Source organism: Oncorhynchus keta, chromosome 26 (assembly GCF_023373465.1).
Source record: "Oncorhynchus keta strain PuntledgeMale-10-30-2019 chromosome 26, Oket_V2, whole genome shotgun sequence".
NCBI lineage: Eukaryota > Metazoa > Chordata > Actinopteri > Salmoniformes > Salmonidae > Oncorhynchus > Oncorhynchus keta.
In genome coordinates this window covers 17,900,464-17,928,073 of record NC_068446.1, presented here as the reverse complement: position 1 = coordinate 17,928,073, position 27,610 = coordinate 17,900,464, and the positions used below count along the sequence as shown (strand labels likewise).

Below are 27,610 nucleotides of genomic sequence, written 5' to 3'. Positions count from 1 at the left end.
TTTTGTGCATTTTACATTTACCCTTACAGTATTGAATAAATAATTTGTAAGATCAAGTGAATCATAAAGTCGCGTTAACCATCTCAGACAACTATGATAGTAAAATACTTACGAGACCATCCAATAAGAACTGATTTACCGTCAGTGTATTTGTTTACCCTTCGTATATGTCTACGTCGTTATTGAACTGTAGACTGTTCTTAGATCTGTAAGGGGAAATTACAACTACCTATCCAATCAGGTACGAGAGGAAGTAGAAATTGAGAAACGTGACGTTTGAATGGAATAAAAAAAATGGAATTTACGACTGCTGCTTCCGGGAACATGGCCGGCTAAACAATGACAAAAGTCTCTCTCCTCAAAATCAAGAATAAACTTTTCGAAATGCGAACTACTTGGCTTAACAAAAGTGTTTGGATTCAGTGCGTGCAATTAGGTAGTTTAATTGGTTTACTTCTGCATGCGTGTTGTTTAAGGTGATGTTTGAGTCGGACTAACTTGGCTATCTTGCCAGCGAAGGTAGCCAACTTTTCACATTCAGCAGAATTAGCCTAACGTTAGCTAGCAAATGCGAAGTGGCTTACATGTCAACATAGCTAGGAACATAAGTATTGCTATTGGTTGCTACACTTGAAGCCCGCAACTGATTTATTAAGTTCCACGATCGACACGTTGCAGTGCTGGCTTGTGTAACGTAGATGCGTTTGTAATTTTTATCGGGGTGTCTCGCTGGTTGATTGCTATGCTTTCGCAGCTGCGTACAGCTGTCTAGCTAGCTTGATTGACATTAATTTCAATGGCCCACTGTAGTTCAGATCCATGTGGGAAGGTACCCCGTCCAGATAGCTTAGTGTTGATGGCAGGATCTCCTGGAAGCGTTGATCAGGCTATGAAGCCGGTGTTGTTTGAAATATTCGGAGAGTTTTGGAACGTCCAGACCCGGCTAGGGCAAGGCGTCTCGGCCTCAGTATACCGTGTGAGCTCGGGGAGGGCGAGTACGGCCGCAGTTAAGGAGTTCCAGGCTGACACTCAGAGTGGAGATTACGGGTATCAAAAGGAGAAGTCCGTGCTGGAAGACATACAAGGACACAAAAACATCGGTAAGAAATGTTTGAGTTGCAATATGGTTGTACTGTGCACAATCTCTGGAATTAGTGCTCGTTTTCTAGTGTGCCTCCCATGACTAGGCTATGTGAGAATCAAATGATGAGTCTTATTGCCAAGGGTGTAGCCTCATTTAACCTTGGATACTTTGGGTCTGTGTTCTTGTCCAGCTGATTGCAAATATGTCATTACAACTAGAGGTCGACCGATTATGATTTTTCAACTCAGATACCGATTATTGGAGGAGCAAAAAAAGCCGATACCGAGTAATCAGCCATTTATTTTTTAAATTGTATTTTAAAATGTATTTGTAATAATGACAATTACAACAATTACTGAATGAACTTATTTTAACTTAATATAATACATCAATAAAATTCAATTTAGCCTCAAATATATAATGAAACATGTTCAATTTGGTTTAAATAATGCAAAAAAAAGTGTTGGAGAAGTAAACGTGCAATATGTGCCATGTAAAAAAGCTAACGTTTGATTTCCTTGCTCAGAACATGAGAACATATGAAAGTTGGTGGTTCCTTTTAACATGATACTTCAATATTCCAAGGTAAGAGGTTTTAGGTTGTAGTTAATATAGTATTTATAGGACTATTTCTCTCTATACCATTTGTATTTCAAATACCGTTGACTATTGGATGTTCTTATAGGCACTTTAGTATTGCCAGTGGAACAGTATAGCTTCCGTCCCGCTACCTGGGCTCGAACCAGGAACACATCGACAACAGCCACACATGCGGCTCTTGCAGAGCAAGGGGAATAAATACTCCAAGTCTCAGAGCGAGTGACGTTTGAAAAGCTATTAGCACGCACCCCGCTAACTCGCTAGCCATTTCACATCGGTTACACCAGCCATTAGGCTGATAGGCTTGAAGTCATAAACAGCGCTATGCTTGCGAAGAGCTGCTGGCAAAACGCACAAAAATGCTGTTTGAATGAATGCTTACGGGCCTGCTGCTGCCTACCATTGCTCAGTCAGACTGCTCTATCAAATCATATACTTAATTATAATATAATAACACACAGAAATACGAGCCTTAGGTCATTAATATGGTCGAATCCGGAAACTATCATCTCGAAAACAAGACGTTTATTCTTTCAGTGAAATACGGAACCGTTCCGTTATTTATCTAAAGGGGTGGCATCCATAAGTCTAAATATTCTTGTTACATTGTACAACCTTCTATGTTATGTCATAATTATGTAAATGTTTGGCAAATTAGTTTGCAATGAGCCAGGCGGCCCAAACTGTCGCATATACCCTGACTCCGCATGCAATAAACACAAGAGAAGTGACACAATTTCGCCTGGTTAATATTGCCTGCTATCCTGGATTTCTTTTAGCTAAATATGCAGGTTTAAAAATATATACTTCTGTGTATTGATTTTAAGAAAGGCAGTGGTGTTTATGGTTAGGTACAGTCATCCAACGATTGTGCTTTCTTCGCAAATGCGCTTTTGTTAAATCATCCCCCAGCGTTGCATTGATTATATGCAACGTAGGACACGCTAGATAAACTAGTAATATCATCAACCATGTGTTGTTAACTAGTGATTATGATTGATTGTTTTTTATAAGATAAGTTTAATGCTAGCTAGCAACTTAACTTGGCTTCTACTGCATTTGCGTAACAGGCAGGCTCCTCGTGGAGTGCAATGAGAGGCAGGTGGTTAGAGAGTTGGACTAGTTAACCGTAAGGTTGCAAGATTGAATCGGCGAGCTGACAAGGTAAAAATCTATCGTTCTGCCCCTGAACAAGGCAGTTAACCCACTGTTCCTAGGCCGTCATTGAAAATAAGAATGTGTTCTTAACTGATTTGCCAAGTTAAATAAAGGTGTAAAAAAAAAAAGCAAAATCTGCGTCCAAAAATACAGATCTGTTATGAAAACTTGAAATCGGCCCTAATTAATCGGCCATTCCGATTTAATCGGCCGACCTCTAATTACAACCAAGTCTCACACATCAGTCTTGTCTCTGATCTGTCATAGTAAGTCGTGAGTGTTTACATGCACACTAATCATTTGATATTAAACGTATTATGGCAGTAGGCCAAGTATATGGCAATAGTCATGTAAACACCTTACTCTGCATATCTTAATCGGCTTAAGGTCAAAATCTTAGTAAGCATATGCAGATTAAAACACCTGAGCAATGTTCAAATACTCATACTAACTACTATTGTGACGTAAGTTGAGTATGTAGTATGCTTATTGGTCATAGTATGGATATATTTTGTATGCCACAAGTGTTCGAATGTCGTACTATATTTGTAAACATTTCGAAGTATACAAGCAGGGGACACTATTTCTTTGCTTTTAGAGCACACAATGCAATTCTTAAGAATATGAGCGTAGCGTCACAACAGTCCTCCTTGCTAGCTAGCAGGAGTGTCACCGTTAGACGGTGTCCTTGGCTCCCACCTGCCAAACACCTGCCCTCACCGTCGTTAACAGAACTGCAGTAAAACAGTTCCCGAAAGCCAAGGGTGAAGGACACTGTCTACTGGTCGCCCCTGCCTCTCGCTCGCGTGGGAGGCTGGGGCGACAGCAGGAATGCCCTGAATTGCGGGCTGCAATTGCACCCTTCTCGCTTTCCAGTGTATGATCTACGCATGTGCCAGCACTGGTAGCGCAAGCCTCAGCTCTTTTGCATGTGTGAAGTGAGTTCGTAAAAACTATTTCTAAGATGCATACTTTCAGTTTTCACATACAAACTTAGGAAAAAAATAGGCTTTGCAAAAATATTTTATTTATTTATTCATTTTACCTTTATTTAACTAGGCAAGTCAGTTAAGAGCAAATTCTTATTTTCAATGACTGCCTAGGAACAGTGGGTTAACTGCTTTGTTCAGGGGCAGAACGACCTTGTCAGCTCGGGGATTCGATCTTGCAACCTTTCGGTTACTAGTCCAACGCTCTAACCACTAGGCTACCTGCCGCCCAGGAACATGGTCGCTGTGGTAGAACATTTTATTTTGATCAGTAATTTTCTGCATTTATTTAAATGCATTTACATCATCGAGTAGCACGATTTCAGATGTGTCCATGTAAACAGTATTATTAGGGAAATCGTAGCCCTTGATCATGACTCTGAGTTCCATTACACATACAGTGCCTTGCGAAAGTATTCGGCCCCCTTGAACTTTGCGACCTTTTGCCACATTTCAGGCTTCAAACATAAAGATATAAAACATTTTTTTTTTTGAAGAATCAATAATCAGAATAATAGAGAATAATAGATGAGAGAATCATTTATCATTCCCAGTGGGTCAGAAGTTGACATACACTCAATTAGTATTTGGTAGCACTGCCTTTAAATTGTTTAACTTGGGTCAAATGTTTCGAGTAGCCTTCCACAATGTCAGAATAATAGTAGAGAGAATACATTTATTTCAGCTATTATATCTTTCATCACATTCCCAGTGGGTCAGAAGTTTACATGCACTCAATTAGCATTTGGTAGCATTGCCTTTAAATTGTTCAACTTGGATCAAATATAGCCTTCCAGAAGCTTCCAACAATAAGTTGGGTGAATTTTGTCCCATTTCTCCTGACAGAGCTGATGTAACTGAGTCAGGTTTGTAGGGCTCCTTGCTCGCAAATGTTTTTTCAGTTCTGCCCACAACATTTCTATAGGTTTGAGGTCAGGGTTTTGTGATGGCCACTCCAATACCTTGACTTTGTTGTCCTTAAGCCATTTTGCAGAAACTTTGGAAGTATGCTTGAGGTAATTTGGAAGACCCATTTGCGACCAAGCTTTAACTTTCTGACTGATGTCTTGAGATGTTGCTCCAATATAGCAACTTAATTTTCCACCCTCATGATGCCATCTATTTTGTGAAGTGCACCAGTCCCTCCTGCAGAAAAGCACCCCCACAACATGATGCTGCCACCCCTGTGCTTCATGGTTGGGATGGTGTTCTTTGGCTTGCAAGCTTCCCCCTTTTTCCTCCAAATATAATGTTGGTCATTATGGCCAAACAGTTCTATTTTTGTTTCATCAGACCAAAGGACATTTCTCCAAAAAGTATGTTCTTTGTCTCCAAGTGCAGTTGCAAACCATAGTCTGGCTTTTTTTAATGACGGTTTTGGAGCAGTGGCTTCTTCCTTGCTGAGCGACCTTTCAGGTTATGTCGATATAGGACTCGTTTTACTATGGGTATAGATACTTTGTACCTGTTTCCTCCGGCATCTTCACAGGGGCCTTTGCCATTGTTCTGAGATTGATTTGTACATTTTGCACCAAAGTACGTTCATCTCCAGGAGACAGAATGCCTCTCCTTCCTGAGCGGTATAACGGCTGCGTGGCCCCATGATGTTTATACTTGCGTACTATTGTTTATCCATATGAACGTGGTACCTTCAGGCATTTGGAAATTGCTCTCAAGGATGAACCGGACTTGTGGAGGTCTGCAATTTATTTTCTGAGGTCTTGGCTGGTATCTTTTGATTTTTCCCAGGATGTCAAGCAAAGAGGCACTGAGTTTGGCGGCGGGCGCCGAGTTTGGCGGCGGGCGCGAGTTTGGCGGCGGGCGCCGAGTTTGGCGGCGGGCGCCGAGTTTGGCGGCGGGCGCCGAGTTTGGCGGCGGGCGCCGAGTTTGCGGCGGGCGCCGAGTTTGGCGGCGGGCGCCGAGTTTGGCGGCGGTGGGCGGCGCTTGAAATACATCCACAGGTACACTTCCAATTGACTCAAATTATGTCTGAGCCTATCGGAAGCTTCTAAAGCCATGACATAATTTTCTGGAATTTTCCAAGCTGTTTCAAGGCACAGTCATCTTAGTGTATGCAAACGTCTGACCCACTGGAATTGTGATGCAGTGAATTATAAGTGAAATAATCTGTCTGTAAAGAAGTTGTTGGAAAAATGAATTGTCATGCACAAAGTAGATGTCTTATCTGACTTGCCAAAACTGTAGTTTGTTGACCTCTCTTGGATATGTGTGATGCTTTCGTCCCACCTGGCCAAATGCCAGGGAAAATGCAGAGCGCCAAATTCAAATAAATTACTTTAAAAATCAAACTTTCAGTAAATCACATATCCAAAATGTCCATTTATTTAGTGTGTTTGATCCCGAAAAGCACCAGATCCAACTTGTGCAAAGTGATGTCAAAATATCTCAAAAGTTACCTGTAAACTTTGCCAAAATATTTCAAACTACTTTTGTAATACAACCATAGGTATTTTTTAATGTAAATAATCAATAAAACTGAAGACTGGATGATCTGTGTTCAATACAGGAGGAAAACAAACTGTAGCTAGCTTTCTGGTCATGCTCCACTATCTAACAGTACACTTCAAGTGACCCTCGTTCAAGATGGCCGTACCTCTTCATTACACAAAGGAATAACCTCAACCAATTTCTAAAGACTGTTGACATCCAGTGGAAGCGGTAGGAACTGCAAGAAGGTCCCTTAGAAATCTGGATTCCCAATGAAAACGCATTGAAAAGAGTGACCCCCCAAAAAAAAAAAAAAAAAATCTGAATGTCCTCAGGGTTTTTGTCTGCTAAATAAGTTCTGTTTTAGAAACTCCAGAGTTTTCTATCCAAATCTACTAATAATATGCATATCTTATGTTCTGGGGATGAGTAGCAGGCAGTTGAATTTGGGCATGCATTTAATTCGGATGTGACCAAGAAGTTAACAAGACAATTGTGGAGTGGTTGAAAAGTAGTTTTAACGACGCCAACCTAAGTGTATGTAAACTTCCGACTTCAACTGTATATCCCCCACTCAAGCAGATACCACGACGGCCACCAAGGAACACTGGACTCTATTCAACCTGTAAACCATATATCCTGAGGCTGCATTTACTGTAGCTCGGGATTTTAACAAAGCAAATTTGAGGAAAATGCTACCTAAATTCTATCAGCATACCGACTAGCACTTGCGCTGGAAAAACACTGGACCATTGTTACTCTAACTTCCGCGATGCCTACCAGGCCCTCCCCCGCCCTCCTTTCAGCAAATCTGACCACGACTCAATTTTCCTCCTCCCTTCCTATAGGCAGAAACTCAAGCAGGAGGGACCCGTGCTAAGGACTATTCAACGCTGGTTTGACCAATTGTAAACCGGGCTTCAAGATTGTTTTTGATTCCTTGGACTGGGATATGTTCCAGGTAGCCTCAGAGAATAATATCGACGTATACGCTGATTCTGTGAGTGAGTTTATAAGGAAGTGCATAGGAGATGTTGTACACACTGACTATTAAAACCTACCCTAACCAGGAACTGTGGATAGATGGCAGCATTTCCGCAAAACTGAAAGTGCGTACCACCACATTTAACCTTGACAAGGAGACTGGGAATGTGGAGGAATACAAACAGAGTAGTCATTCCCTCTGCAAGGCAATCAAACAAGCAATGTCAATATAGAGACAAAGTGGAGTCGCAAATCAAAGGCTCACACGAGACGCATGTGGCAGGGTCTACAGAAAATTACGGACTATACAAGGAAAACCAGCCATGCTGCGGACACGGGACGTCTTGATTCCAGACCAACTAAACAAATCAAATTTACATTTTTTTATATAGCCCTTCGTACATCAGCTGATATCTCAAAGTGCTGTACAGAAACCCAGCCTAAAGCCCCAAACAGCAAGCAATGCAGGTGTAGAAGCACGGTGGCTAGGAAAAACTCCCTAGAAAGGCCAAAACCTAGGAAGAAACCTAGAGAGGAACCAGGCTATGTGGGGTGGCCAGTCCTCTTCTGGCTGTGCCGGGTGGAGATTATAACAGAACATGGCCAAGATGTTCAAATGTTCATAAATGACCAGCATGGTCGTATAATAATAATAATAATAATAATAATAATAATAATAATAATAATAATAATAATAATAATAATAATAATAAGGCAGAACAGTTGAAACTGGAGCAGCAGCACGGCCAGGTGGACTGGGGACAGCAAGGAGTCATCATGTCAGGTAGTCCTGGGGCATGGTCCTAGGGCTCAGGTCCTCCGAGAGAGAGAAAGAGAGAATTAGAGAGAGCATACTTAGATTCACACACCTTCTTTGCCCGCTTTGAGGATAATACAGTGCCACATGCGCGGCCCGCTACCAAGGACTGTGGGCTCTCCTTCTCCATGGCCGACGTGAGTAAGACATTTAAACGTGTTAACCCTCACAGGGCTGCCGGCCCAGACTGCATCCCGAGCCAGGTCCTCAGCATGCGCAGACCAGCTGGCTGGTGTGTTTACGGACATACTCAATCTCACCCTAGACCCACTTCAATTTGCTTACTGCCCCAATAGTTCCACAGACAATGCAATCGCCATCACACTGCACACTGCCCTATCCTATCTGGACAAGAGGAATACCTATGTAAGAATGCTCTTAGTTGACTATACCTCAGCATTGAACACCATAGCACCCTCCAAGCTCATCATTAAGCTTGAGGCCCTGGGTCTCAACGCCGCCCTGTGCAATTGGGTCCTGGACTTCGAGACGGGCAACCCTCCCTAGGTGGTGAACATAGGAAACAACACCTCCACTTCGCTGATCTCAACACTGTGGCCCCACAAGGGTGTGTGCTCAGCCCCCTCCTGTACTCCCTGTTCACCCATTATTACTGCTTGGCCATTCACGCCTCCAACTCAATCATCAAGTTTTCAGACGACACAACAGTAGTGGGTTTCATTACCAACAGTGACGAGACAGCCGACAGGCAGGAGGTGAGGGCTCTCGTTGTATGGTGTCAGGAAAATAACCTCTCACTCAACGTCAATAAAACAAAGGAGATGATCGTGGACTTCAAGAAACCGCAGAGGGAGCACCCCCTATCCACATCGATGGGACCGCAGTGGAGAAGGTGGAAAGTTAATTATTATTATTTTTTTTAAGTTCCTCTGCATACATACCACTGACAAACTGAAATGGTCCACACACACAGACAGTGTGGTGAAGAAGGCGCAACAGCCTCAGGATACTGAAGAAATGTGGCTTGTCACCAAAAGCACTCACAAACTTTTACAGGTGCACAATTGAGAGCATCCTGTCGGGCTGTATCACCGCCTGGTACGGCAACTGCACCGCCCACAACCGCAGGTCTCTCCAGAGGGTGGTGCGGTCTGCCCAACACATCACCAGGGACAAACTACCTGCCCGACAGGACACCTACGGCACCCGATGTCACAGGAAGGCCAAAAAGATCATCAAGAACAACAACCACCCGAGCCACTGCCTGTTCACCCAGATGGCGAGGTCAGTACAGGTGCATCAAAGCTGAGAAACTGTTTTTCCAGTCTCTGTCTATCTCAAGGCCATCAGACTGTTAAACAGTCATCAATGGCACAGTGAGGCTGCTGCCTACATACAGACTTGTAATCACTTGCCACTTTAATAAATAGAACTCTAGTCACTTTAATAATGCCACTTATGTTTTCATATATTGCGTTACTCATCTCATAGTATAGAATACAGTATATACATATGTATTGCGTCTTAGCATATGCCGCTCTGACATTGCTCATCCATATATTTATATATTATTATTCCATTCCTCACTTAAATTTGTGTGTTAGGTATTTTGTTGTGGAATTGTTAGATATTACTTGTTAGATATTGCTGCACTGTCGGAACTAGAAGCACAAGCTTTTCGCTGCACTCGCAATAACGTCTGCTAACCATGTGTATGTGACCAATACAGTTTGATTTGATGTTACACTGCGTGTTTTATGGAAGATCCACCGACGACAGTGGACCACCTGCGCTAATTAGCTATTTAGCATTCTCCGAACCCCTGTGTGTAATGGAAGAAAACTGCCAGAAACGTGTTAATTAAGCCGGTACAGTAAGTGTATATGATGTGATATGAAAGTGAAGGCTTTTATGTTTCTAGAACCGTATTGCAATTGAGAGTCGATTCAAGTTTGGGATGGAGTTGTTGGGTGCCAGAGCCTGTCTACCTCTGAAAATTAACAAATAAATTCCTTGGACCTAAAACGGTAATCGTAGGCTCTTTTAAGAGTAAATCTTGGGCTAAAGAAATCGTTCTTCTTGCAAAGCAGGTAAAAGTTTTAAACATTCTATTATATTAATCTGATGATTCACCTCAATCCTATTATTGTGTGCATGTACCCATACTTCTTCCCGGCAATACTGGTTTTTAAAGTCTTGATTGGTATATCATAAAACCCATCTCATTCACGTCAAACAAACTCATGATAAGCCTGATTTGTACTCAAGCATCCTAATAACCAATGTTCCCTCTAAGCTGTGTGCGCTCACGCCTCTCCCCTGGACTGCTGTGCAGGGTGCATAAGTAATATCAGCCCACCGAGAGAAGCATGAGATTGAACTTCACTCAACTTTCTAGAATTTTCCCTGCTAGTTAACACTATCAACGTTTCCCTTTACTGTGGAATTGGGTTAGAAACAATGCAATATTAGCTACTTTCAATGCAACATACCAAAACAAACTACGTAGGATTATTTTGTTGTGCAGGACTCATCCGTACACTACGAAACCGGTGCAGTATAACCAATCAGAACTGCAGTAGGCCTATCTGCAAATAGACCATTTTTATCTAGGGTTTTGTGCCATTTACTTTGAACTGGACTGTGTTTGCAGCTGTGTCGTGAGTCGATGAGCTTGTTTTGAGATCAAAGCGAGAGCTGCATGTAGCCATGCGTTTACATTTTGTTCATATCCTTTGCTAGTTAGCGAGTTATTAGCTCAGTTATAGATCGGCTACACTCGCACAGCCCCCCACCCCCAACAATATGTCTCGTAGGGCCTCCAGAAGGCTAGAGCCGGTTCTGACTGCATGTGTGGGTACATATGCCTGGGGGCCACTGCGGCCCCTCATGATGAGTTAAGATATTTTTGTGGCCCCCACCCCTTCAGTTTCCCATCCCTGGTGTGTGTGTGTGTTCACTCACTCACTAGCCTCCACCAGTCTCTCCATTACATGTGAAGTCAGGCAATCATCAGCTGAAGGCTGAGCTTACTGGAGGTACTCTTCTCTTATTGGCCTACGGAGCTGTGAGGGGAACGGCACCTCAGTACCTCCAGGCTCTGATCAGGCCCTACACCCAAACAAGGGCACTGCGTTCATCCACCTCTGGCCTGCTCGCCTCCCTACCACTGAGGAAGTACAGTTCCCACTCAGCCCAGTCAAAACTGTTCGCTGCTCTGGCTCCCCAATGGTGGAACAAACTCCCTCACGACGCCAGGACAGCGGAGTCAATCACCACCTTCCGGAGACACCTGAAACCCCACCTCTTTAAGGAATACCTAGGATAGGATAAAGTAATCCTTCTCACCCCCCCCCCTTAAAAGATTTAGATGCACTATTGTAAAGTGGCTGTTCCACTGGATGTCATAAGGTGAATGCACCAATTTGTAAGTCGCTCTGGATAAGAGCGTCTGCTAAATGACTTAAATGTAAATGTAAATGATAGATACTTTGTAGTCAGCAATGGGGGAGGGATTGCTTCCTACAAGAGCACAAAATGTGTGCATTTCTAGACATCTTTGAAAAGCAGTCAGGTAAAGAGCTTTTTGTTTGTGTCTTAAAGGGGCAGTGTTGTATTTCGACACGTTCTTGAATAAGCTAAGTAGCCAATAGGAAGAGGGTAGCGTAATTTGTCTCATTTTCTGTAATAATGGTTTGGGAATAATAATGCAATTTATTTTGTAAAGTAGTTTCTTGCATAAAACAACATTTTTAGTCACCTTGTCTGAAGGACCAGTGTAAAAACAGGTTAATGTCAAGCGCTGCACCCCATTAAAGATCTCATGAAACGTAGGCCTACATTGGACCCCACGCATTAGCTGCTACTGTAAGCTAAAGGATAGAGCTATTGCCACGTTAAAATGTTATGGGATGCATTTTCACCATTGTTTTTAATGGTAGACCACTCTGGTAGGCCTACATTCACAGTAAGCTTGTGCTGGGAGTTGCTCAGAATTTTCATAACATTCAAGTTATCCGCAGACCTGAAATTTGCTCAGTGCTGGAAATAATTTGAGGGAACATTGCTAATAACCCAACCTTGTCCGTCTCATTTGTGTAAGGTCCATGCTCTTTATTTGCTATAAAACAATTCAAAGGAAGATAAGATATTGGAGAGTACTTTGCCCCCTATATAAAACAATTCTGTTGTCTATGTTTATTGATAATCACCACATTTGAAGGACTGGGCTATAAATGGATATGGTTTTGATTATGACCTCAATTCTACCTCCTCAATATCACCATATACACTTATTTTGCATTCATAATATGTGAACATTCATATAATACACCATGTCTTCATAACACGCTTTTTTTATAACCTTTTTGTTAACTTTGCTTTACGGATCCCATCAGTGATTACAATAGGAAGGGATGACGGAAGGATGCATTCTGAGTATTCAAACCGAGCCCCTAGTAACCTCCTTCACTCCCCAATCAAATCTGTGCTGACTGTAACCCTAACCCCTCCTGTCTCCACAGTAACGCTGTACGGGGTGTTCACCAACCGCAGCCAGGTGGGTGTGGCCACGCACTGCCTGCTGCTTGAGCTGCTGGACGTCAGTGTGTCTGAGCTGCTTGTGAGGGCCAGTACCCAAAGCCGAGCCTGCAGCCCCCAGTGTGGTGGTTCCCAGAAGCAAGGCCACTCCATGTGGCTGGTGCAGCACTGTGCCAGGGACGTCCTGGAGGCCCTTGCCTTCCTCCATAGAGAGGGCTATGTTCATGCCGACCTCAAGCCCCGCAATGTGCTCTGGAGCGCGGACGATGAGTGCTTCAAACTCATCGACTTTGGCCTCAGCTTCAAAGAGGGCAACCAGGTGATTTGAACTGAAGAATAGGGGTTTGGCTCTGACTGTAGGCCTCTGGTGAGGGGAACCAGGGGTGAATTCACTGGGAACGTTTTGGACTAATGAGTACACCTCTGGTATGGGGGCAGGTAGCTTAGATGTTAAGAACATTGGGCCAGTAGCCAAAAGGTTGCTGGTTTAAATCCCTAAATCCCTTACTAGGTGTAAAAATCTGTTGTGCCCTTGAGCAAGGCACGTAACCCTAATTGCTCTGGATAAGAGCGTCTGCTAAATGACAAAAAAAAAGGTTAAAATAAATAAACTGGTGGAGGACAGATGTTGGAGTAAGCTGTAGTCCCTGACTAGATGGTAGTCGTGCTAGAATGGACAAAAGATACAATATTCTCTGTGTGAAACATTTTGCCTCCATTTTCTGTGTTCAGGATGTGAAATACATCCAGACAGATGGGTACCGTGCCCCGGAGGCTGAGCATCAATACTCCCTGGCCCAGGCGGGGATGGAGATGGATGGTGACTCTGGGTGCTCGGCTGCTGTGGACCTCTGGAGCTTGGCAATCGTCCTGTTGGAGATGTACTCAGGCATCAAACTCAAAGACACCGTCAGGACACCCGAGTGGAAGGTATGGCCACAGACTGGCCATCTAACTTTGGGCCTGGATTGCTACTATACGGAGTGTGCAGGCTTTTGTTCCACCACAGTACTAACACACCTGCTTAAATTACTGTTTTTTTACCACATTATTGTCAACATTATTGTCAACAGGCCCTTCCCAACAATGGAAAAAAATAAGGACATGAGGAATAAATACACAATGAGTAATGGTAACTTGGCTATTTACACGGGGTACCAGTACTGAGTCGATGTGGTAATTGAGGTAGATATGTACATATATTCAGGGGTAAAGTGACTAGGCAACAGGATAGATGATTAACAGTAGCAGCGGTGTATGTGATGAGTCAGAGTTAGTGCAAAAAGTGTCAATGAAGATAGCTATTTGGTTGACTATTTAGTAGTCTTATGGCTTGGGGGTAGAAGCTGTTGGTCCTGTTGGTTCCAGACTTGGTGCATCGGTACCACTCGCCATGCTGTAGCAGAGAGAACAGTCTATGGTGGCTGGAATCTTGGATACTTTAGGGCCTTCCTCTGACACTGCCTGGTATAGAGGTCCTGGAGGGCAGGGAGCTCGACCCCAGTGATGTACGCACTACTCTCTGTACACCTTGTGGTCAGGTGCTAAGCAGTTGCCATACCAAGTGGTGATGCAGAAGGTCAAGATGCTCTCAATGGTGCAGCTGTAGAACTTGAGGTTCTGAGGGCCCATGTCAAATCTTATCAGCCTCCTGAGGGGGAAGAGGCGTTGTCATACCTTCTTCACGATTGTGTTGGTGTGTGTGGACCATGTTAATTAACTACTTAGTGATGTGCACACTGAGGAACTTGAAGCTTTCGACCCGCTCCACTACAGCCCCGTCGATGGGGGTGTGGGTTAATAGGGAGTACAGGAGGGGACTTAGCACGCACGATCTTAAAGGGCATTAGGGTGTTGCGTCTTGGTAATCCATTTGGTCCCACGGCCTTGTGAATGTTAACCTGTTTCAAGGTCTTATACCGCCACCCGCTGTGATTACATAACCAGACATACAGTGGACTGTAATAGAGACATGGGTACTTGTTTCCCTATGAATAAGGTGGACTCTGTTCCACCTGTAGCTAATAGATTGATATGTTCTTCAGAAAGATAGATCGATAGATAATGCACATGTATCAGATAGACATGGGTGTGTTGTCCAAAGTGCTGTTCTGCAGCCTATTGTTCTTTGCTCCTGCAGGACAACAGTGCAGCAATAGTCGACCAGATCTTTGCCAGTAACAGTGTGGTGGTTCCCGCCATCCCTGTCTATCACCTCAGAGACCTTATCAAAAGGTAACAACATTCATTCAGGACCACATTCATTTTGTTTTGTTTTTAGGTAAATGCAGACATTTGATCCATTGTACCAAATTGACTCTGCACTCCCTTAAATATAAGTTGTCATTTTCAACATTGGAAAGTTATTGAAATGAATATGATGATTATCCTGCGAGAGAGGTACCTATAACGTTGACATTTGTATGCTCCTGCAGTATGCTTCACAACAACCCCAAGCACAGAGGCACAGCTGAGAAGGCCCTGCTTAGCCCCTTCTTCAGCATTCCTTTTGGTAATTCACAGTCGATATGGGCACATACCTTCCTCTCAGCCAGCTTGATAGCTTGTAATACAGCATAATTTTACCAGCTCTCTCTCTCTCCACTCTCACCCCCCCAACCCCTATTTCCCTCTGCTTGTAAACATCTACCTCTTTATGACATTTGCATATTGAATTTTCATTGAAATCACCCAAGATTATTTCATGTGGTTAGAAAGGGGTTGGTGGAGCTGTATAAACCCTGGAAAAGGCCTCTTAGACCTATTAAACCTGTGTGACAGCTCCTCACATAGAAGACTTGGTTCTGCTTCCCTCTCCTGTTCTGCGCCTGCTCAACCTGATTGATGACGGCCACCTGCACAATGAGGAGGAGTATGAAGGTAGGGTACAGCGTTTTTTAACTGGCTTTCTCCTCTGACACTAAATTGCTCCTACAGTTGCTCATTATCACTATCAACGTCGGAAGTACACTAGAGCTTTAGGGAATATTGTCCCTAGATTTCCAAAATATTCCCCTAAAATTATTATCCGGCCAAAACTTTTTGGGATGGAGGGGAGGGAGGGGGGATATTGCGACTTATGAATTGTGATTTTCAAACACTTGGGTGTAAACTTGGTAATTCCATCAGACATGGTTAAAACAAGTGTCAGGGTAGAGAACATTAATTCTAAAATGAGATCATATGAATGAATACATACTGTGCTAACTGAATACAAAACCAAAGGAAATGATCCAATTCAAAGATTTTATCCAACATTGTAATAGGTTACAATGATAATAGATAGGATTATTACACCCACATATTAACAAACATGATCATAGAAATATAGCGTGTAAGTTGGCTCAATCATTATTATAATCAAGCGATAAGGCTCAAGGGGGTGTGGTTTATTTTCTTTCTTTAACGAGTCGGCCCCCGGACCAGGCTCAAATCCCTGTCATTCGCATGAAGAGCAGACGCTGATGCAGGGGATGCAGGTCTAGGTGCCTTGTCAGGATTCGGCAGTGAGTGGGTAACCCACCAATACCATCTGTCCTAGTGTCCAACATGCAATCATTGGAGAATAAACTGGATGAGCTCCATTTCAAGACTATCCTACCAACGGGACCTTTAAAAACTGTAATATCTTATATTTCACAGAGTCGTGGCTGAACAACGACATGGGTAATATACAGTTGGCTGGGTTTTTGTGTATCGGCAAGACAGAACAGCTACTTCCGGTAAGACGAGGGATCTGTTTCTATTTATCAATAACAGCTGGTGCGCAAAATCTGAAATTCAAGAAGTCTCAAGGTTTTTCTCGCCTGAGGTAGAGTACCTCATGATAAGCTGTAAACCACAGTATTTACCAAGAGTTTATCTATATTTTTCGTAGCTGTCTATTTACCACCACAAACTGACGCTGGCACTAAGACCGCACTCAACGAGCTGTATAAGGCCATTGACGAGAAAATGCTCATCCAGCGATGGTGCTCCCAGGGGCCGGGGCCTTTAATGCAGGAAAACGTAAATCTGTTTACACAAATTTCTACCAACATGTCACATGTGCAACCAGAGTGGGGAAAAAAAACTGTTGGACACCTTTATTCCATACACAGAGATGTGTAGAAAGCTCTCCCTCGCCCTCTATTTGGCAAATCTGACCATAGTTAAATCCTCCTGATTCCCGCTTGCAAGTAAAAACTAAAGAAGGAAGTACCAGTGACTCACTCAATACGGAAACTGGTCAGATGACGCAGATGCTAAGCTACAGGACTGTTTTGCTAGCACAGACTGGAACATGTTCCGGGATTCTTCCGATTGCATTGAGGAGTATACCACATCATTCACCGGCTTCATCAGTAAGTGCATCGACGGCGTCGTTCCCATAGTGACCTTACGTACATACCCCAACCAGAAGCCATGGATTACAGGCAACATCTGCACTGAACTAAAGAGTAGAGCTGCCGCTTTCAAGGAGTGGGACTCCAACCCGGACTCTTATAGGAAATCCCGCTATGCCCTCCAACAAAACATCAAACAGACAACGCGTCAACACAGGACTAGGATTGAATGCTAATACACCGGCTCTGACGCTCGTTGTTGGATGTAGCCGGGCTTGCAAACGATTACGGACTACAAAGGGAAGTGCAGCCACTAGCTGCTCAGTGACAGGAACCATGGCTTTGGCTAATTGACAGCCTCACTGATTTCTGTGTCTGTGCAGGATTTTTTCCCCCTAGAGTGTTACACCAGAAAACTCATCAGCAGTCAATGCCTGTTTAACGTAGGTGGCTGAGGGGCTTTGCTGCTGTCGGGCACTTGGAAAAAATTTTAATCGTCATAAAGTAGAGATTAGAGTTCGACCGATTGATCGGAATGGCCAATTTTAAATGGGGACGATTTTCAAGTTTTCATAACAATCGGAAATCGGTATTTTTGGGCGCCAATTTTTTTTAATTTTTAAATACCTTAAAAACATAAATTGTATAGCATTTTTATTTAACTAGGCAAGTCAGTTAACACATTCTTATTTTCAATGACTGCCTAGGAACGTTGGGTTAACTGCCTCATTCAGGGCAGAACGACAGATTTTCACGTTGTCAGCTCGGGGATTCAACTTTGAAACCTTACAGTTAACTAGCCCAACGCAATAATGACCTACCTCTCTCTCGCTGCACTCCACAAGGAGACTGCCTGTTACGTGAATGCAGTAAGCCAAGGTAAGTTGCTAGCTAGCATTAAACTTATCTTATAAAAAAACAATCAATCATAATCACTAGGTAACTACACATGGTTGATATTGCTAGATTTACATTTAAGTCATTTAGCAGATGCTCTTATCCAGAGCGACTTACAAATTGGTGCATTCACCTTATGACATCCAGTGGAACAGCCACTTTACAATAGTGCATCTAAATCTTTTAAGGGGGGGTGAGAAGGATTACTTTACTTTGATGATATTGCTAGATATTATCTAGCGTGTCATGTGTTGCATATAATCTGACTGAGCGTACAAGTATCGAAGTATCTGACTGAGCGGTGGTAGGCAGAAGCAGGCGCGTAAACATTCATTCAAACAGCACTTTCGTGTGTTTTGCCAGCAGCTCTTCATTGTGCGTCAAGCATTGCGCTGTTTATGACTTCAAGCCTATCAACCAGAGATGATGCTGGTGTAACTGAAGTGAAATGGCTAGCTAGTTAGCTCGTGCAAATAGTGTTTCAAAAGTCACTTGCTCTGAGCCTGTGGTTGTTTCCCTTGCTCTGCATGGGTAACGCTGCTTCGATGGTGACTGTTGTTGCTGGTTCGAGCCCAGGGAGGAGCGAGGAGAGGGACGGAAGCTTTACTGTTACACTGGCAATACTAAAGTGCCTATAAGAACATCCAATAGTCAAAGGTTAATGAAATACAAATGATATAGAGGGAAATAGTCCTATAATTCTTATAATAACTACAACTTAACTTCTTACCTGGGAATATTGAAGACTCATGTTAAAAGGAACCACCAGCTTTCACATGTTCTGAGCAAGGAACTGAAACGTTTGCTTTCCTACATAGCACATATTGCACTTTTACTTCTCCAACACTTTGTTTTTGCATTATTTAAACCAAATTGAACATGTTTCATTATTTACTTGGGGCTAAATTGATTTTATTGATGTATTCTATTAAGTTAAAATAAGTGTTCATTCAGTATTGTTGTAATTGTCATTATTACAAATAAATGTTAAAAAATCGGCTGGTTTGAATTGGTATCAGCTTTTTTGGTCCTCCAATTATCGGTGTTGAAAAATCATAATCGGTCGAACTTTAGTAGAGATGGTTATTATTCAAATGATTGAATAAATGTGTCGTTGCTCTTATTGGCGCCACAACTCTGAGGCACTTTTTGCACAATATTTGCATTTGGTTGACATCCGTTTTTCTGTAGCCTGAATACTGCTATACCACTGTAGAGGCGCCCTTCTTTTGCACCAAATCAACGTTCTCATTAGCACTAGCAGCACTCATGTTTCTGATACAGAGGTTCCTAAACCTCATACTGTCTCTGGTAAGTAAAGCCTTTCGCTCCTCACCAGCATCTAACTACGAGCTCTATGCTTGTGATTGGCCAGTATGTGCATGCCATGCAAGAGAGGAGAGCCCGCTTGTTATTGGTCAGCATCCTCTGTGCATGTACAGTTGAAGTCGGAAGTTTGCATACACCTTAACCAAGTACATTTAAACTCAGAAAAATGTCAAGTGTCAAAATACCCCCCACATTTCTCTTTTTCAATTTGCATTTCCTACACTGATCACATTGATATTGTGACTAACTAGCATGATGATGATGATGATGATGTTGTGTTGTCAGACATCTTGGAGGACATGACAGAGGAGTGTCAGAAGTATGGCTCTGTGGTCTCTTTGCTCATCCCCAAGGAGAACCCAGGCAAAGGACAGGTAACGCACACAACTAGCCCCATTAGCAGTTTGTCTTTTTAATACTTCCATACAGTTTTTGTAGTTTATACATTTGTAGATATTGTAGACCTGTGTTTTTAACATCTGTTCTTGGTGTAATCTGTGTGTGCATGCATGTTTTCCCCCCAGGTGTTTGTAGAATACGCTAACGCAGGCGACTCCAAAGAGGCCCAGAGACTGCTGACGGGGCGGACCTTTGACGGGAAGTTTGTCGTTGCCACGTTCTACCCCCGGAGTGCTTACAAGAGAGGCTATCTGTACCAGACCGTGCAGTGAACACACACACACACACACACACACACACACACACACACACACACACACACACACACACACACACTGTCTGCTGAAGAGCACAGGCCTAGGCCTCAGTCAGTCACTGTCATGTGTATAGTCATATCAGATCACCACTCTGCTTTCTGCAGCCTCTAGAGCTAGAGTTAACCTAGTGTGTCCTGTAGCTTTACTGTATGTAGCAACAGTCTGTGAAAAGAAAGATTTGTATAATCCAATCTTCCATGTCCTGCTATGGGGATGTATACTGCTGGATGCTACGGTTGACAGATCCAGATGGGTCATATATTTATCATAGCTGGCTTGACTTTTGATAAATGGATCCTCACTGGCCAAAACTGCACACTGTCCCACTTTGCACACTGTGCTCATGTCAAACCCTGAACAAGATAATTACTTGATGTCCACCAATCTTGAAGAGCACAAGTACAGTACCAAGTACCCTATGGGTTTCGTAAACCCAGCAAGCAGTTTGGATTGAATAGGGCCCTAGTTTTGTCTGTTCGCAACGGCTTGAATATCCTATATTTATTAGTGTAAATTAAACCGTTCCTTATTGATTGATCTTGGGTCTCTTGTTAAAAGCTGAGCCACAATTTCATCTTGTCCAAAGTTAACTTCCCATGACCTATTTTTCTATGAGATGTTTTTGAGACTTGAATTCCAAAGGTACCACTCCAGATCATCAGTAGAATCACGCTGAGTTCTAGAACGTTCTGAGCCTAAACTCCAACCACTCAACGTCAGCACTTTTCTGTGGTACATGGAAAAATATACATTTCTTTGTTATTTCTGACATTTTTTTATCTGGTTTCTACCTTCTATACTATTATTACATTTTGTCCAAGTTGACCCATATACTACTTATACTCCAGAATGGCTGCGCTGATGTGAGTGGAAGTTAACAGTTTTTTTCCCGATATGTTATGAAAGGAATGGGTTATTTCCTTAGCACTGTACGATACAAAGCAACAAGCTTACTTTACGTTCAGAACCCATGGATAGGTTATCCACAGTTGAATATTTCAGTTGAAGAGCATTCGAGCTGACCGTTTCGTAAAACGGTAGCCGACTGTCAGTTCTACCTGACGTCTGTGAGTTGGTCTACATGACAAACCAATGTGTGAGAGCTGTGCTAGTGTAGTTATTTGTTGATTATGGTGAGATTATAGATCAATCTAATACTGCAGAGTTTTGTATCCTATGTTGTGTGTGTGGGAGATGTTGAAATTAACTTATCATTTCATTGCATGCAACATTGTTATGTTAGGGGCAGTATTTATTCAGACAGTCTTCCCCTTGTCTGTCTGCTGCTCATATTCAGTCCAATAACATTGTGAATCTTAAGTGTAAATCATAGTCCACAAACGCTGAGACTCGATAGTCCGGCATCCCATTGTGACATGGCGATGCAGCTCTGAAACACCGTCTGTGGGGACACACAGTCCGAGCGCTCACCACCCCACAATTCCCAGCCAACACGGCTATTCATTTGAATGTATTGGCGAAAATGCTTGTGCTGCCCTGAGAATTCTAAAAGTATGAAAGCCAAGGGTCCAATATTCTAGAACACTGTAGTGCATACACGTATATACCCATACATTTTGAACTATGATGGACGCTTCAGGTTGGGCACAGATGCTTCTGAATGAGTTGGCTGGCATTGAACAGGCTAAAGCGCCGTCCTGCCTGCCCAGCCTCTCCAGATGTTTGAGAAAGAGACCATTAATTAACATGAGCAGAAACAATATTCTGGATATTCTGCAATTTACTCCATTTGTAACTAACACTTCCAGTCAACTGGCGCCATGTGACAACTGTCGAGGCTGATTGAGACATTGTTGACAACATCCTGCCTAAATATGAAAGCACTGACTAGGACTTATGGGTGACCGGTCATAATATCGATATGTGAGGTTATCCCATACCAAATGTAGTCCACTGCCTTAGCTGCCTTCTCTGTGTTATCTAGTCTAACACTGTATTGTTGCCATTTAGTTTCAGCAGTTATTCAAAGTAGATCCCAATGAAAGCCTTCATAGATTCCTTCCGGACCCCACAACCATGGCGCATGATGATGACATTTCTTTATGCAAACATTTTCAGGGAGCTTCTTTGTTTTTCGTTTACACTTTGGGTCAGTTATCCTAATACAGTGTCTGTTTCTTTACTTCTATGTCTTCTGATATACTAATATGAAAACATTGTATGTATCTGATAAAGCTTTTAGATTGCTGTAATGGATTTGTGGGCGAGGTGGTATCTGGTGTTAGCCCATAGCTAGCAAGATTTTCACAAACTTCTATATGATATTTGTTAGCAGCGAGTGTAATAAGAGTTTTAGCATGCAGGTGGCAGAGCAGGATTCCTCTGGACAGTGACTATGCAGTCAATACTGATCAGGGAAAACCAGTACAACTACATAGGTACAGACACTACATGAGAAGGAGAGCGACAGTAACAGAGAGAGAGGGAGCTGTGCTGTAAGTTCGAGTACATACAGTTGAAGTCGGAAGTTTACATACACCTTAGCCAAATACATTTAAACTCCGTTTTTCAACATTTCTGACATTTAATCCTAGTAGAAAATGTCCTGTCTTAGGTCTGTTAGGATCACCACTTGATTTTAAGAATGTGAAATGTCAGAATAATAGTTGAGAGAATTAATTATTTCAGTTTATTTCTTTCATCACATTCCAAGTGGGTCAGAAGTTTACATACACAATTAGTATTTGGTAGCACTGCCTTTACATTGTTTCACTAGGGTCAAACGTTTCAGGTAGCCTTCCACAACCTTCCTACTATAAGATGGGTGCATTTTGTCCCATTCCTCCTGACAGAGCTGGTGTAACGGAGTCCGGTTTGTAGGGCTCCTTGCTCGCACATGCTTTTTCAGTTCTTCCCGCATTTTCTATAGGATTGAGGTCAGGGCTTTGTGATGGCCACTCCAATACCTTGACTTTGTTGTCCTTAAGCCATTTTGCCACAACTTTGGAAGTATGCTTGGGGGTCATTGTCCATTTGGAAGACCCATTTGCGACCAAGCTTTAACTTCCTGACTGATGTCTTGAGATGTTGCTTCAATATATCAACATCATTTTCCACCCTCATGATGCCATCTATTTTGTGACATGCACCATTCTCTCTTGCAGCAAAGCACCCCTACAACATGATGCTGCCACCCCAGTGCTTCACGGTTGGGATGGTGTTCTTTGGCTTGCAAGCCTCCCCCTTTTCCCTTCAAACATAACGATGGTCATCATGGCCAAACAGTTGTATTTCTTTTTCTTCAGACCAGAGGACATTTCTCCAAAAAGTACGATATTTGTCCCCATGTGCAGTTGCAAACCGTAGTCTGGCTTTTTTATGGTGGTTTTGGAGCAGTGGCTTCTTCCTTGCTGAGCGACCTTTCAGGTTATGTCGATATAGGACTCGTTTTACTATGGGTATAGATACTTTGTACCTGTTTCCTCCAGCATCTTCACAGGGTCCTTTGCTGTTATTCTGGGATTGATTTGCACTTTTCACACAAGTACGTTCATCTCTAGGAGACCGGACGTGTCTCCTTCCTGAGCAGTATGACTGCTGCGTGGTCCCATGGTGTTTATACTTGTGTACTATTGTTTTGTACAGATGAACATGGTACCTTCAAGCGCTTGGAAATTTCTCCCAAAGAGGATCCAGATTTGTGGAGGTCTACAACTCTTTTTCTGAGGTCTTGGCTGATTTTTTTTCTTTTGATTTTCCCATGATGTTAAGCAAAGAGGCACAGAGTTTGAAGGTAGGCCTTGAAATATATCCACAGGTACACTTCCAATGTACTCGAATTATGTCAATTAGCTTATCAGAAGCTTCTAAAGCCATGACATAATTTTCTGGAATTTTCCAAGCTGCTAAAGGCACAGTCAACTTAGTATATGTAAACTTCTAATCTACTGGAATTGTGATGCAGTGAATTATAAATGAAATAATCGGTCTGTTAACAATTGAAATTTTGTTGAAAAATGAGTTTTTTCTTTTCAATTGTTTAAGCACAATTTTGAAAACAGGGCCCGGTTTGTCAAATCACTAAACACAATTAGCACATCCCTACCCCAAAGTAACACTTCAGATCATTTGCAAAATGGAACACTTTTGTCAAAATTATACACAACTTCATAAAAATAATATTTTGTTACCATGCTAAACACACATTTCATATGACTTCAGTCTTTTTTGATCCAGTGACACTGCTGTTGCTAACCTAAAACACTGCTGTTGCTAACCTAAAACACTTTCAGCAAGTCTAAGTGTCAGTGATTAGAGTGCTGTAAATGAAGTACACAGAGAAAGTGCAGCTATACAAACACTACAGACTGAGGAAAATATAATGTATTTCTCTCCATATACCCAAATCAGTAAACATGGAGAATCACAACAAAACATGTCCCAGTTTTCATGCTACTACAACAGTAAACAACAGACAAATGTAAAATACTGTATCCAGTACAAGTTACAATTACAGTAAATAACAACCAACATTAAAAAAAATCTAAAAACTGACAATATTGTACAGAAAATACTACAGTAAACATACTATACATTATCTCTTCTCCTAGCTGGATCTGGCCAGAGAATTTCATCAACATCACAAGCAATATCGTCATTAGCAAGACAACGCGGGAAGAACCGTCTTGAATGTCGAATCCATCCTTGCACTGCTGCGGCGTAGACTTGGTCACAGGCGTCCTCCATGGCCTGAATGAGGGGTACCTGAGCCTGGGATCGTAAACCTTCCACCGCCATGCAGAGAAACTCTTCGATAGGGTTTAGAAACGGAGAGTATGGTAGAAGGTATAGTACTGTCAACTGGATGGTATTGAAACCAGTTCTGGACCAAAGCAGAGCGGTGGAATGACACATTGTCCCAGATGACCGTGCATCTGGTGCATTTCATTACCTGCTGTGCCGATGTGGTGCAATCGGTCCAAAAATGCGAGAATGTGAGGTGTGTTGTGAGGGACCGTTTTGGCATAACGGTGGACAACCCCATGCTGTGAAATGGCAGCGCAAAGGGTGATGTTACCCCCACGTTGCCCTGGGACATTGATTATATCCTTGTGGCCAATGATATTTCTGCCTCTCCTTGCTTTTGTGAGGTTGAACTCTGCCTCATCAATATATATGAATTCATGCAGGATTTCCTCTGCGTCCATCTGCAAAACTCCCTGAAATACAGTGACAGACAAGATTGTGTAGTTCAGGATAGGTCTAGTTTTCAGTCGATGTAAAAAAAAGTCATGTGTGCAGTATGCAACATCACAGTGCTAAAGTGAACAATACAAACCTCCACATACTCATGCCGCAGCCATTTGACCCTCTCTGAATTCCGCTCAAAAGGCACTCGATAAAGTTGTTTCATTTGAGCCTGATGTCTTTTCAGGATGTGTGCCAGTGTTGACTGAGAGACCTGATGGACATTATTGAAAATGGCATGGTCACCGATAATGTTGGCTTGTAATTCTCTGAGCCAGATGGCATTATTGGCCAAAACCATGTTTATTATCTCTTGTTCATGCGTGAATATGGGCCCCCTTATGACAGATGCCACTGTATATCTGCTAAGATTTGTCTGAACTCTCAGTCCAGCCTCCCTCAGCGTCAAGCCGTGGTTCACAACATGGTCCACTAGTGTTGCACGAATGTCATTTGATAAGTTTCTTCTACTTTGTGCATGTTCTCCTGCTTCAGGTCTTCCTCGATCTCTGGCTCGGCCTCTGCCTCTTCCTCTACTTCCTCCTCCTCCTCTCACCCTCACTCTTCTTCTGACTCCTTCCATTTTGGTTGAAGACAGGTGAATCTACCTGCTGCATTTTTATAGTGCTTAAACCTGATTGGTGCGTCTACAATTCAGCAATCATGTGTTTGCACCTGATGGCTGTGTTTAACAGATTGGCTCATAGGTGTGGTAATTTGACAGGCAGTGCTTTGGAATTGCAAGGGAGTGACATGATATACTTCTGTGTCTGATGTATACAAGGGTGTTTAGTGTTTTGCAAATAGTGTGAAGCTGACAATGTGCTTACAGTTGTGCAAATCTAACCTTGTGTTTTGTAAGGTTTTTCGAATTGTGGGAAAAGTTCAATTTAGTGTGTAAGCAATCGTAAAAAACAAATGACTCCAACCTAAGTGTATGTAAACTTCTGACTTCAACTGTACCATGCTGCTTTGTGCTCGAGACTTTCTTTAGGCCACAGACTATTCTCATCTCTAGTTAATGTTTCATATCCCGGGGCTGTGTCGGTAAGACTAAAAAGCTTCCTAGCTAAGTAGTACTGTACGCTCTTGAATAAAATATCCCAGTTTACGGCCTAACTCCATATTGAGAGATGGCAGAATTATTGTCTAACTTTCTTTTGGAAAGTTTTTTTTTGTTACTCTGAAGTTTTAGAATTCACACTGAGCATCCACCCAACCCAAATCTATTCAGTAATGGATGGAAGAAGTGACTGTTTGCAGACACCCGGGGCAATCCGTGCTCATCTGTCAGCCCTATCTATCACTGTTCTATCCTGCTCCAGTTCTGACCTCTAACCCCCTGACCTGATAGGCCAGTCCAGCAGAGGACCAGAGACTTGTTAATATGCATAAAGCCCCTCTCCTTGGGATTCTCAGATTCTGCCTAATGGATAGAATGGCCTGGTCCTCATCCATATACACACAGGCAGTCTTATAAATACACTTGGCTTTGATGGGTCAAGGGGAGGCCGGGAGTGGGCTAGGGGTTATTAGGCAAATGAGGGGGGAGGGAGGTCACTGGGTTAATCTGTATCAGTGGGGGGAGGTGATGGCGTCCAAGCTGACACAACACTCAATCTCTCTTGTTCTCACTCATTAGAAGTTATTGTTGACCCAAGTTACTGCAGTAACACACAGGTAGGTATAAAGGTTAGTGTGTTCTTTATATTCATTTCATTCATTTCTAGTGGTTTGAATGAGGGGAGGCTTCCTGCATCCTCCCAGCTGGTTGTTGATTAGCATTGTTTCATTCAGGTTTATTAGCGAGAAGTGCACTTACGCTTATACAGGAACTCTGAACTCCACTGAATTGAGCCAAACCATGATTTACAGCACTGATTTAAATGAAAGCGACATCTCAGTTCGAGCAATATAATTTAGGACGTAGTCTCCAAAGACTACAGCACTGATACCAATGTGTTATCAATCATGTCCCTTCCCCACTGAAAGACAATCATGATGATTATCACTGTTGCCTTTCTTTATTTTGTCTTTTTAGCATCCTTTTGTCTACTTTGGGTTTCGTGAAAGCCTACTCCATTGAGCGGCTGGCAGCCCCCCTGTTACAAAGAACAACCGTGTCTCCAACACAACTTGATCTGACTTAAATGTAATGTGAATATTTCGCTCTGAGAATCCCTCCACTCACACTAACTGATCTGTGAAATCTGCATTATTAAAGGCACATATTATGAGTATGAAACGTGTGTGTGAGACCATGTATTGCCTCACAGAACTCTGTTCTGAGATTGATTATACATGTTCTTATTGTCGTTTGCATTATCTCACAATAAAGAACGCTTGACTTGACTATCTTTTAATTTGTGTTTGCAATATGTTAGCCTATTTATGCTTGTTTTTACAGTCTGGATCAGCTATATCAATACAGATGTAAAAACCTTACATGATGTATTAACATAGGTTTGCCACTAGAGGCCAGCACAGCCACACATCACAACATACTGCTATTACTATTAGATTTACTTCTGTTGCTTTCTCTTTTTTTTTTTTGA

At 42.6% G+C, this 27,610-nt stretch overlaps 1 protein-coding gene across 1 annotated transcript; it reads left to right on the top strand.

Annotated features, from left to right (window-relative positions):
• The first annotated feature begins 294 nt into the window (after positions 1-294).
• LOC118359014 (serine/threonine-protein kinase Kist-like) lies at positions 295-27,407 on the top strand. The gene is made up of 8 exons (XM_035737140.2): positions 295-1,100; positions 12,565-12,899; positions 13,313-13,510; positions 14,721-14,815; positions 15,016-15,092; positions 15,362-15,460; positions 19,417-19,505; positions 19,656-27,407. Exons 1-8 carry the CDS (start codon positions 797-799, stop codon positions 19,800-19,802), a joined length of 1,344 nt encoding a protein of 447 aa, XP_035593033.2. The 5' UTR covers positions 295-796; the 3' UTR covers positions 19,803-27,407.
• Positions 27,408-27,610: the final 203 nt, after the last annotated feature.